At 45.9% G+C, this 12,015-nt stretch overlaps 1 protein-coding gene across 1 annotated transcript in view; it reads left to right on the top strand.

Annotated features, from left to right (window-relative positions):
- FBXO32 (F-box protein 32) overlaps window positions 1–12,015 on the top strand; it is a 43,682-nt gene that overhangs the window by 24,220 nt on the left and 7,447 nt on the right. Inside the window, exons 5-7 of the mRNA XM_008001481.3 lie at window positions 3,018–3,111; window positions 3,965–4,149; window positions 10,725–10,907. Coding sequence (XP_007999672.2) covers window positions 3,018–3,111; window positions 3,965–4,149; window positions 10,725–10,907 — 462 coding nt within the window. The remainder of the gene's footprint in view (window positions 1–3,017; window positions 3,112–3,964; window positions 4,150–10,724; window positions 10,908–12,015) is intronic.

The raw sequence follows: 12,015 nt of genomic DNA, 5'->3' as shown, positions 1-12,015 counted from the left end.
CCTCCAATGCACAGTCATGGTGTTGAGAGTTTACTTGTCCTTGTGATTGGTGCCTATTTTGACAAGATTAAAACTGACACCCTCATGAGATGGTAGTCACATGGAATCTGGGTTTTGGATGGATTTCAGGCAGTGCTCTGGCTGCCTTCCTCCCAACCCCTTGCCCCACCTCCTGCCCAGTGATGAGTCACAGTGCACAGCCGATTGCCCTTCAAGAGCTGACCCAAGGCTTTTGTTTTCTTTCATCTGCTTCATGCTGGTCATGTGAGGATCAGGGTATTATTAGACCATCATCTTGGGCTTCTAAATCTTGCTGTTGGTCAGGGAGATACATGAAAGGTTTAGTCAGTCCCTTTGTGCCATTTTCACTCCTCTCTTGACTGTCACATGCTGGTTGGTGGCAAAGCTAAACCACAGAATTCAGTGTGGTCACCGCCCATGGCCATGGTCTCTACTGGTGTTTTGATTTCCCGCCTCTTTTAGCAGACACTCGGTGAGCTCCTGACTTCAGACTAGATCACCAGTACTGATTGTAACAAACCACCTCCTCCTCTAGTCAGCTGGCCTCATCTCTCCCTGCATGTGGAAAAGATACAGAAGCAGGGAGAAAAAGGAGTTTGGATGGGGGTGGGTTTTTTTATATGTAAAGTAAAATTACATTCAGGAAATTAAAAGTCTGTGTGTGGTTTAACAGGCTCCTAAAGGACTCCAGAGGGACAAAAATTTTACACAAATGCCATGGAAGCAGAGGTGCTCTGAATTGCCTAGGCTATCGATCCAAAAGTTTCCATTCTCCTCTGCCACCCAATCTTTAAAATTTCATTTTGCTTCTTCCCTTGGCCTTGATTCCAGCGCCCACCAGAGTGTCATGCTCAGTGTTTATTGACCTGAAATGAAGTTGGGCTGAAACCTAGCCAGGAGATGAAATTCTTTTAGAGAGTTTCCTAACAGCAAAGATTCTAGCTTCAATGTAAAGGAGGGGTCTCGGTTCTCTATGTCTAGTCTACTGAGTCTCAGGCTACTTATTACCCCAATTACTTTTGCACCAGCCTAATAGTTTTCTCTGGGGGCCTGGTGGGTTCTCATGAAGTTAATTACTTTCACTTTGTATCCTCCTCTTTTGTTTGTTAACCCTTTGAATACATGAAGTGTGTTCTTTTATTTTGCTGTGTTGAGAAGGACTCTGCTGAGTCCTCACTGGTTGTGGAGTGGCTCATAAGGTGGGTCTCTTGAGCCTCACTTTGCTCATCTGTTAAGTGGATTGAACTAGATGGTCTCTTAAGATTCCTTCCGGTCTAAAGTTTCATTTTTCAACAATAGGATCTTTGTTTTTTATTTTTATTTTTTTATTTTTTAAGATGGAGTCTTACTCTATTGCCCAGGTGGGAGTGCAATGGCACAGTCTCGGCTCACTGCAACCTCTGCCTCCTGGCTTCAAGCAATTCTCCTGCCTCAGCCTCCTGAGTAGCTGGGAGTACAGGCATGTGCCAGCATGCCCAGCTAATTTTTTGTATTTTTAGTAGAGATGGGGTTTCACCATGTTAGCCAGGCTGGTCCTGAACTCCTGACCTCAAGTGATTCTCCCGCTTTGGCCTCTCAAAGTGCTGGGATTACAGGCATGAGCCACTGCAACCTGTCTGTATTTGTTTTTTAATCTTGCCACATCGGTAAAGAATTTTGCTATAGAAGGAAAAAAAGATTGGACTAAGTATGCACTAACCTCAGTTATTATCTTCATTTATTTTTGTCTGGCGATTATGGGGTGGTAGGAATGCGACATACTTTTTCAACAAACAAACTGGCTGGGCTTGGTGGCTCATGCCTGTAATCCCAGCATTTGGGGAGGCCAAGGCGGTTGGATCACCTGAGGTCAGGAGTTTGAGAGCAGCCTGTCCAACATAGCAAAACCCTGTCTCCACTAAAAATACAAAAAAAAAAAAAAAAAAGAAAATTAGCCAGGCATGGTGGCAGGCATCTGTAATCCCAGCCACTTGGGAGGCTGAGGCAGGAGAATCACTTGAACCCAGGAGGCGGAGGTTGCAATAAGCTGAGATTGCACCATTTCACTCCAGCCTGGGCAACAAAGCAAGATTCCATCTCAAAAAAAACAAAAACAAAAACACTCTGTTTAGCACCGAATTAGTGCCAGGCACTTGCTGAGGGCTTTATGTGCTTTCTCCTATTATCACTCACAACAACCTTGTATTACTGACTCTACCTTGTATTAAAGGTATTAAATACTCAACCTTGTATTAAAGACTCTTAAGTATTACTAGTATAGGTGAACAAACTGGGTGGGGCACCAAGAAATATAGTCCATCATCATGGAACTAATACATGGTCAAATCAAGACTTGAATCTAAGGCCAAGAGCTACAAGGATCCAAGTTTTTAGCCACAGTGACATCATATAAAATACATCCCTCCCTGCATTTCTCTCTCTTCCTGTGATTGGCATCTTTCTACAGAAATTTAAGTGCGATGAAAGAGTCTAATTAATAGACATGTTTATCGAACACTGCAGAAGCAGGAGGTATCAGCATAAGACTCTCCACTTCCATGGAAAGTGCACGTGGCTGCTGAACATGGGCTTTAGGTGCCTTGTGAGCAGTCAGTGCCAATAAGGAAGAAGTTCAAGCGGGGGCAGAAGAATTCCCCCGGGGAGGTGATTCTGCAGAACTCAGCCATTCACAGGTCATGGGAGATTTTGTTCCCTTCAGGATACGTCAGCTTCACTTGCTGAAGTAGGACAAGTAGAATGAATTAGCCCTGGCTGAAGCCAAAATTCTTTATATTTAAAAGAAGAAAAGCAATTAAATACTCAGCCCAATCCTGGGTTTTGAATTACCCCATTTATCTTTCACTCTGAGCATCTGCTTTTTATTGCATTGTAGCCCTGCCTGCCATTTATCTCTCCCTGTCAGTCTGTATCCACGTGTCATGGGACTCAAAAGTGAAGATTAGAGGAGAAAAATATCTCTGTATTCTAAGCCTGGCAACTTCTATTTTTATCCTCAGCTGTTGGAGCTGATAGCAAAGTCACAGCTCACATCCCTGAGTGGCATCGCCCAAAAGAACTTCATGAATATTTTGGAAAAAGTGGTACTGAAAGGTGAGCCTTCTGTCACTCTCTCGCCCCTTTTAATAGGCATGGAGGTGGGCAGATGGATTTTCCAATAGAGTGAACATGTCATTAGATTTAAAGATGTGTGAATGGATGAAATGAACAACTCCAGCTACATTTCAGAGGCACTAAATTCCAGTTCAGAAGGGGGTGCAGTGCATCCTCATGGCAAAGGGTGAGACCATCACCCTCCTGTTCTTTCTTTGGGACCATCTACTTGCCCCACTGAAAGCCTCGTAGGCTTCTCAGTGTAGACACAGGTCCCAACACTGGCTCCCGAGCCTCCGGGTCCCAAATTCCTAGAAAATCGACATGTGTACAAAGTTAGAATAGATTCATAGACTATTCGAGCTAGAAGGAACCTTAGGTCTCTGGTTCACCTGACTCATTATACACATGGAGAAACTGAGGCCCATGAGGAGAAGTGATTTGTCTATAATCACACAGAGTCAGCCAGACAGGATTAGAGCCCAGGCTCCAAACCCCTGAAACCATGCTCCTTCCACTCACTGTCCTAAAGGGGGGTCACTTCTGGGCAAAAGGAGTGGCTCTCTGATCAGGTGACCCATGGCTGCTGGGAGAACAATGAAGAGAAAGAGCCTTTATAGAAAATGAGAGAGAAGAGAACAAAGAGGGACCTAGATAATGGAAACTCTACCTTTTGACCTCAAGTGCAGAAGCTTGGCCAACCGTACAGTAAACACTCGTGAGGAAGAAAACCATATCCCCAGAGGCAGTGCCTGGGTAACATGACTGGAATAGAGACAGAGAAAAGCTCATGTATAAAATACAGGGTGTTCCAGTATCATAACTTTGATTATTTTTTTCTTCCCTACTCAAGTCCTTGAAGACCAACAAAACATTAGACTAATAAGGGAACTACTCCAGACCCTCTACACGTCCTTATGTACACTGGTCCAAAGAGTCGGCAAGTCCGTGCTGGTCGGCAACATTAACATGTGGGTGTATCGGATGGAGACGATTCTCCACTGGCAGCAGCAGCTGAACAACATTCAGATCACCAGGGTAAGCGGGCAGGCCCAGCCTCTTCCCAGCAGTGGGTTCCTCCACGGAGACACTGAACAGCCTCGCCAAGACTTTAAATTCACTCCCGGGACAGAAGAGTCTGGTCTTTTCTGATGGCTGCTTTGTCCTGGTGCTGAGGGCGGGCTGGGGGACCACCTGATAAAGGGGAGGTGGGAAGAAAAACTTGGCAAAACGGGATCAAAGGACATGAAAGATGGCAGCCTGGTGAACTACTGTGGGAAAGCTGGAAACTGGGCTTTTGGGGAGAAGCAGCCCCGCTGCTGAAATCTTTAGCGGGGTTCAGAGATGTCTCTTTGCTCATTTCCTCATAAAGGATGAGTTGTTTGCCGCTTTAGGTTGCTGTCTTGAATATAACAGAGCTGGGAAGGCTTGGAGAACTGGTACCAGCCTTTTAAAATCCTAGTTCCGATTATTGGTAGTTATGACAAAGGAAGCCTTTGATTAAAGTCTGCGAGCTTACATGTGGGAAAATGATGAGCAATTCTCAAAGCACAAAGGAAAAGCCCTATATTACCAGTGAGGTTTGGCGATCTATAGCAGTTGTTCCTTTTGGCTTTCACAACCTAGCTTGGCCCTCAGCTCTTGTCCTCCTAATAGTGAGCAGGAGGACCAAGGCACAAAAAAAAAAAAAAAAGAAGGAAGATGCTGGTGCAATCTCGTAGGACTCACTAATGGACAGACACACTCAGGCGGCTCATGTAGCACTTTGCTTACTTATCTCATCACAGACTGTAACTGGCTTAAGTGGTTTCCGGGACCCACACTGATAAAGTTTGAGGTTGCCTCATATCAGGAGAAGGTAGCAGGAAGAAATCCTTTGACTGCTTTTAAATAACTCTTTTACTAGATGAAGTTTTTAGAATGCATGTTCATGACTTTACTGGTAATTACCTCTCTGTCCCTTCGCTTTTTAAGCTGTGAAACAGAATCATTCGAAGGCTCAGAGTTACGTGACTTCCTTAGAGTCACGTAGGTTACAACACCTACACGCTGTTCCTACAGACACACACACAGAGAAGAGCACAGATGCAAGTCATCTTTCAGAAATCATCTCGCGTATTTAAGAGAATGTACATATTTATTATGAACATTTACCTGATTGATTCTAATAATTTACCCCATTCCTACATCTCAAGTGTAGGCACATAGTCTGACCATGTGAACGTGAGACCCCAGTTCCCAGCTTCTCTCTCACAGAAAACCCACATACACGTTCTACCTGGTCTCTGGCGTTCTCTATGGCCTGGACTGACTGACTGACTAGGATTTTTCTAAGACCAGGAGAGAACTGCCAAGCCAGTGACATAAACAAGCGGGTCCCATGTGTCCCAAGGGTACTTCCCTTCAGCAACTTCAGAACACCCATTTAGATGGTCACAGTTGGCCAGGTGCGGTGGCTCATGTCTGTAATCCTAGCACTTTGGGAGACTGAGGCAGGCAGATCACTTGAGGTCAGGAGATCGAGACCACCCCGGTCAACATGGTGAAAGCCCATCTCTACTAAACATACGAAAATTAGCCAGGCATGGTGGTGTACACCTGTAGTCCCAGCTACTCGGGAGGCTGAGTCAGGAGAATCACTTGAACCCGGGAGATGAAGGTTGCAGTAAGCCGAGATCACGCCACTACTTACCAGCCTGGGTGACACACTGAGACTGCATCTCAAGGAAAAAAAAAAAGAAAAACTCTAGATGGTCACACTGGCCTGGAGCTTGCCTCTGTTCCCTCTGTCCACCTCCAAGGACCCCCCCTGGCCACATCTGCCCGCATACTCTGCACTGCCATAGGCTTACATGCTCAGAACCCTTCTTAGCTGATCCACCAACGCTCTTCGGCGCTAGCTGTTGTAGCTGTTGTTACCCCTCTTGGAGTGGAGGTGGAGTGGCGACCAGAGATGCCCAGTGACTTTCCAAGCGATATATAGCAGTTAGGGCCAGAGCTGAGGCCAGAACCCTGGATTCCATATTCCGAAAATGTCAAAGCTTGCTTGAGTTTCCAAACTTTTTCAATCCAGCTTTCTTCCAACTATTTATCCAATGATCCAGCTGTTTAAAAAACTCTCTTTGATCCAATGAGATCCCACAAAGAAGAGATCAAACACTGAAGTTCACTCACTATCTCTTCTGCACGAGGAGGTCCAGCCAAGCCCAGTCATTCTCTGCACTCTCCAAGCTTGGCCCTGCCTCAGGGCTTTGAAGCTTGCTACCTTCTTTGACCATCCAATCTATGGACGTCACCATCATATCACCTTCCTCTGAGCAGTTATGATCTGAAATTGTCTATAATGTGTGTGTACTTTTCTGTCTCTGTCCACTGGCTTATAAACTCCACAAAGAAAGGACATTACCCATCTATTCCCTGTTCCTGGCACAGAGCAGGAGACAGTCAGTAAATCTGAGTTGAATGAATGAGTGGTTGAAAGGGAGTCTCCTCCCATTGCCTCCCTGAGTACTCGTTCAGTGTTCAAAAGAACACAGTTGGAAAACATGGCCCTGTATTATGAATGATGATGATCATTTACCAGCTGCAGGATTTCTTTTTTTGAGACAGGGTCTCTGTCACCCAGGCTGGAGTACAGTGGTATGATCTCAGCTCACTACAGCCTCCACCTCCTGGGTTCAGGCGATTCTCCCACCTTAGACTCCCCAGTAGCTAGGATTACAGGTATGCACCACCACGCCCGGCTAATTTTTATATTTTTTGGTAGAGACAGGGTTTCACCATGTTGGCCAGGCTGGTCTCGAACTCCTGACCTCAAGTGATCCGCCCACCTCAGCCTCCCAAAGTGCTGGGATTATAAGCATGAACCACCACGCCCGGCCCCAACTGCAGGATTTGAGGCAAGTTATTCAGTCTCTCCATGCCTCACTTTCCTCATTTGGAAAATAGTTGCAGTAGTGTCAACTCATAGCCATGGTGTGAGATTTAATAAGTTAATATATAGAAAGTAAATGGCACAGTGCCTAATGTACAGTAAATATTGTAAACATATCAGCTGTTATTATTAAGGGCTGGCTTTGTGAGGCCCTCTTCTAAGTCCTTTACATGTATTGATTAACTCACCTAGTGAAGAATTGTAAGTAGGAGTCATCACAGTGGCTAGCATTTACTGGGCACTACACTGAGTGCTTCTATGCATTATCTCATCCGCCCCACCCAACAACATTGGAGGATAAGCTTTTTCTCATGTTATAAATGAGAACAATTAGAACAAGCAGTTAAGAATAATTTGGCTGAGGCCTCATGCTCAGTAGGATGTAGCACAAGAACTGAACCCAGGCCTGTCCACAGGGGCTGTGATTTCAACCACTGTACCTTCCTCCCGCTGTCCTCTGTCCCAACCCTCCTTGGCTCTGAGCTTCCTTATATTGAGAGCTGTACTGGAACCCACAGAGCCTTAAAGGGCTTTTCTTTTTTTGTTTTTGTTTGTTTTGGTGGGTTTTTGTTTGTTTGTTTGTTTGTTTGAGACAGGGTCTTATTCCCATTGCCCAGGCTAGAATGCAGTGGCATGGTCCTAGCTCACTGCAGCCTTGGCCTCCCAGGTTCATGTGATTCTCCCACCTCAGCCTCCCAAGTAGCTGGGACTACAGGCACCACACCCAGCTAATTTTTGTATTTTTAGTAGGGAGGGCGTTTCACCATCTTGCCCAGGCTGGTCTCGAACTTTTAGGCTCAAGCAATCCTCCCGCTTCAGCTTCCCAAAGTACTAGGATTACAGGCGCGAGCCACTGCGCCCAGCCTCCACACAGAAGCTCAACTCTCCAGGGGAAGGAAGAATTGAGAGAAAGAGAAAAGACTTAATTACTTCAGTCTGGACTGTATTTTAAAACTTACTTTTTTTAACAGTTTGACCCAGAGAGAAGTACATTATTACATGCAAATATGAAGTTGACTTTCAGAGTAAATGCTTTCTATTTTGCCAAAATTCTATCATTCTCCTCCCAGCATAAAATCTTATTTTCCTGCGAAATTTTCATATCTAATTCTATGGAGCCAATTTTTATTGGCAAAATAATATAATAAAGAATGAAGGAAAGAAATTAAGAGAACTGGGTCTTAGGGGGAAAAAATCAAATACAGTGACAGTATGCGGTGGGCAGGGCACTGTTTTGAAGCATGTGAGGAGTGCCATAGACCCGAATGGATGTTAGCCAAATGCTTGACTAGAGGAGCGAGAGTGACTAATTTTTCTTTTATACGTTTATATTCGAAAGGAGGAGGCACGTAAGCAGTTAACCACTTATCAGGAGGAAGGGCTCAGCATGGGGTCTGGGCAAGGATTTTGGAAAAGTTCAGGTTTGAAAATTTGACAGAGTGAACTCTGCCAAGTGGACTTGCCTTTAGTAGGAGTTAATGTAATAATTGGCCTGGGAGTTTTAACCAAAAAAGTAGAGGCTTTGAAGTGTTGGAAACGAAAAGAAAATCTCATGGCAGTTTTATGAGCTCATATGATCAGCAGCAGATGAAAAATGATAAATAGGTCTAGGGCCTTCTGCGGCTGGCAAAGACCTGAAGTTTGCAAACAATTGAGAGTTCTGCCCAGCAGCCTGGGGTAGAACGGAGCGGTATAAATTGTCAAGTCATAGATGCTTTGAATGAAACAGGAGGCTGAAGTCTTTCTACATCTGAGACTGTTGGAGCTGGGAGGGATCCTCAGAGTCTTCTAAGCCATTCATTTTGGACATGGGGAGACTTCCCAGGGGAGCTGGGATCCAGATGTGCTGCCTGTCTGTTGGTGTTCCTCCCCTGCACCTCCCATTCTTCTCCGTAGCTCAGCCTTCCCAAGGCCCCTTGCCACCGCTCCCTCCCCACCTCGTGCCTACCCAGCCTTGCCGGGACACAGGAGAGAACTGCCCAGACCTAGTGTCTCCTGGAATCCTCCATGTGTTTGGGCCTCGATGTGCTTCCTACAGAGTTTGGCTCCTGTAAAAATTTGGGCAGGGAAATTGATACCCATTCTCAGGATATTTTCCCCCGAGCTAAGGGAGGGTTTCTTCATCCTGAATTGTTTTTCCCCTGTGACCTCTCAGAGGTCGAAGAACATTGATCTAAAAATGTGAGTAGTCCAAAATCAAGAGCTCACCCAGAACCAGCAGGGGCAGGACAAGGAGCCGCAGTCCCAGGTGGTCTATTGACCTATCTGGATGGCAGCATCCTGTTGCTGTTCAAGACACATCAGCAAATACATGTGCGGATTCCCAGGTGCAGATTCTTCCCACAGAGCTTTGTGCTTCCCTCCATGACAGCATTTACTGTCTTATTTTATATTATTTTATGATTATTTGTTTCTGCCTCTGGGTCTGTCACCAGCCTAAAGAGCTTATTGCAACAACTTCAGCACCAGGCCATAGTAGACACTCAGGAGAGGTGGCTTGTGCTGGGCTGGTCTACAAGGGACATAAAATTAGACCCTGCCTTCAAGGATGTAGATCTGGGCAGGGTATCATAAGCTCATCAAAATTTAAAACAATAAAGGTTTAAATATATTAGTAAGTTCAGGGATGTACCAGAAGCTCTTGGAGAAGCTCACAACTAATTGCCAAGGTATTATCCACAGACCAACAGTTTTCACAATGTTCCACGAAGGCCTCGGTTAGAATAGAGATGTCTCAAGGGATGGTGGAGCTTGGGCCAAGGGCTTCTGGACCTGCCATTCCCAATGTGCGTGTGTGCATGCACACACACACACACACACACCCCAGCACAGAGTCTTTGTGTTATCATCTACCTATTTAATTATTTGGGCTTCATTCATTCCACAGGTATTTGTTGAGTGCTTTCTATGTGCTGGGCACTCCTGTAGACACCCAGGACACAATAGTGAAAAAAGATTAAAATTCCTGTCTTCATAGAGCTTAAGTTCCAGCAAGAATGTTCCTTTCAAAGTTTCTTTTAGAAAAAAAGCTCATGTTGCATGACAAAAAGAAGGATATTGCAAAAAGTGTCTCAAAGAGATCCTAGGAATTCTAGGAAGGTGCAGTGGGTAAGGGAGTCACAAAAACACAAAAGGCCTTTCAGAGGAAGTAGGTTTGAACTGGATCTGAGCAGGACGACCACATGGCCGAGCAGAGAGGACTGGGAAGGCGAGGGCATTGAGGTCAGGCTGAGTCAGGTGTGTTTAGGTGCCAGTGAGTAAACCTACTTGGAGGGACCTGAGGTCTGGAGGGCGGCCAGAGAGATGGGTCTTGGGGTGGCAGGCTGGGCCGCTCCACCCAGGGCAGTGAGGCCTTCAGGAAAGCAGCAAATCTTGTAATTATGTAAACTGAGTAAAGCACATGCACCATTTGGAGAGTCTTTAAGAGTGAAAGTTTCAAGCTTTGGAAAGGTAGGGAGATCCCTCTGGCACCACTCAGCTCAGCTCATTCCACACAGTTCTTTGTGGCTCATGGCCATGGCCTCGTGTCTGCATTTAGGATGGGGAGATTTACTCTGCTTTCAACCTCTTATCAATAAACTGCCTTGAGGGTGGAGGACGGGGGACAGCTGCATGCCTACAAGGCCTGGTGAATCGCTGCTCTCTGGCACCCCACCTATTGTCACCCTTCTCTCTGCAGCCTGCCTTCAAAGGCCTCACCTTCACTGACCTGCCTTTGTGCCTACAACTGAACATCATGCAGAGGCTGAGCGATGGGCGGGACCTGGTCAGCCTGGGCCAGGCGGCCCCCGACCTGCACGTGCTCAGCGAAGACCGGCTGCTGTGGAAGAAACTCTGCCAGTACCACTTCTCCGAGCGGCAGGTCGGCAAGGCCCAGCGGGCTTTCCTCCCACCTTCCTCTGGCCCCCACCCCAAGCTTCCTTGGTTCCCTGCTCAAGCCTGAGGTCTGGGTTCGCCCTACTCCAGGTTTGACTGAACCTTCCCTGGTTTGACTGAAAAATGACAGTTGAAGGAGTTTTGTGATTTTGTTTTTTGTTTTTTGAGACAGGGTCTTGCTCTATGGCCCAGGCTGGAGTGCAGTGATGTAATCATAGCTCACTGCAACCTCAGCCACCTGGGCTCAAGCGACCCTCCCACCTCAGCCTCCCAAGTAGCTGGGACTACAGGCTCATGCCACAACACCCGGATAATTTTTTTTATTATTGTTTTTGTAGAAATAGGGTCTCTCTATGTTGCCCAGGCTGGCCTCAAACTCCTGGCCTCAAGCGGTCCTCCTGCCTCGGCCTCCCCAAAGCACTGGGATTACAGGCATGAGCCCCCATGCCCACCCAGTCTTGAGTTTTTAAATAGAGATGGTGTGTGTGTGTGTGTTTTTCAGGTAGTTTTTATGAAAAAAATTAAACTTACATTCTTAACCTATTCTCATTTTACAACTCACTCAAAAAAATCATAAATTGGCACCCATCCTTTTTTTCTATAACCCCATAACTTACATTTTCTCAGTGCTTTAAAGTACTTTTTTTGTTGTTTCTTTTTTTTTTTTTTTTTTTTTTTTTTTTTTTTTTTTTTTTTTTTTGAGATGGAATCTCACTGTCACCCAGGCTGGAGTAAAATGGTGCAGTCTCGGCTCACTGCAACCTCTGTCTCCCTGGTTCAAATGATTCTCCTGCCTCAGCCTCCCAAGTAGCTGGGATTACAGGTGTGCGCCACCATGCCCGGCTAATTTCTGTATTTTTAGTAGAGACAGGGTTTCATCATGTTGGCCAGGCTGGTCTCGAACTCCTGACCTCAGGTGATCCACTTGCCTCGGCCTCCCAAAGTGCTGGGATTACAGGCGTGAGCCACCGTGCCCAGCCTTAAAGTACTTTCATAGATATTATTTCATTTTATTCTAATGGCCCAGGGAAGGATAGGTATTGTTGTGCCTACTTTAAACAGATGAAGGGACTAAAGCCACAAATGGCTAAGTG

This window comes from Chlorocebus sabaeus, chromosome 8 (assembly GCF_047675955.1).
Source record: "Chlorocebus sabaeus isolate Y175 chromosome 8, mChlSab1.0.hap1, whole genome shotgun sequence".
NCBI classification, from domain to species: Eukaryota; Metazoa; Chordata; class Mammalia; order Primates; family Cercopithecidae; genus Chlorocebus; species Chlorocebus sabaeus.
The sequence above is the reverse complement of the archived record's forward strand: the minus strand, read 5'-3'. Positions and strand labels throughout refer to the sequence as shown.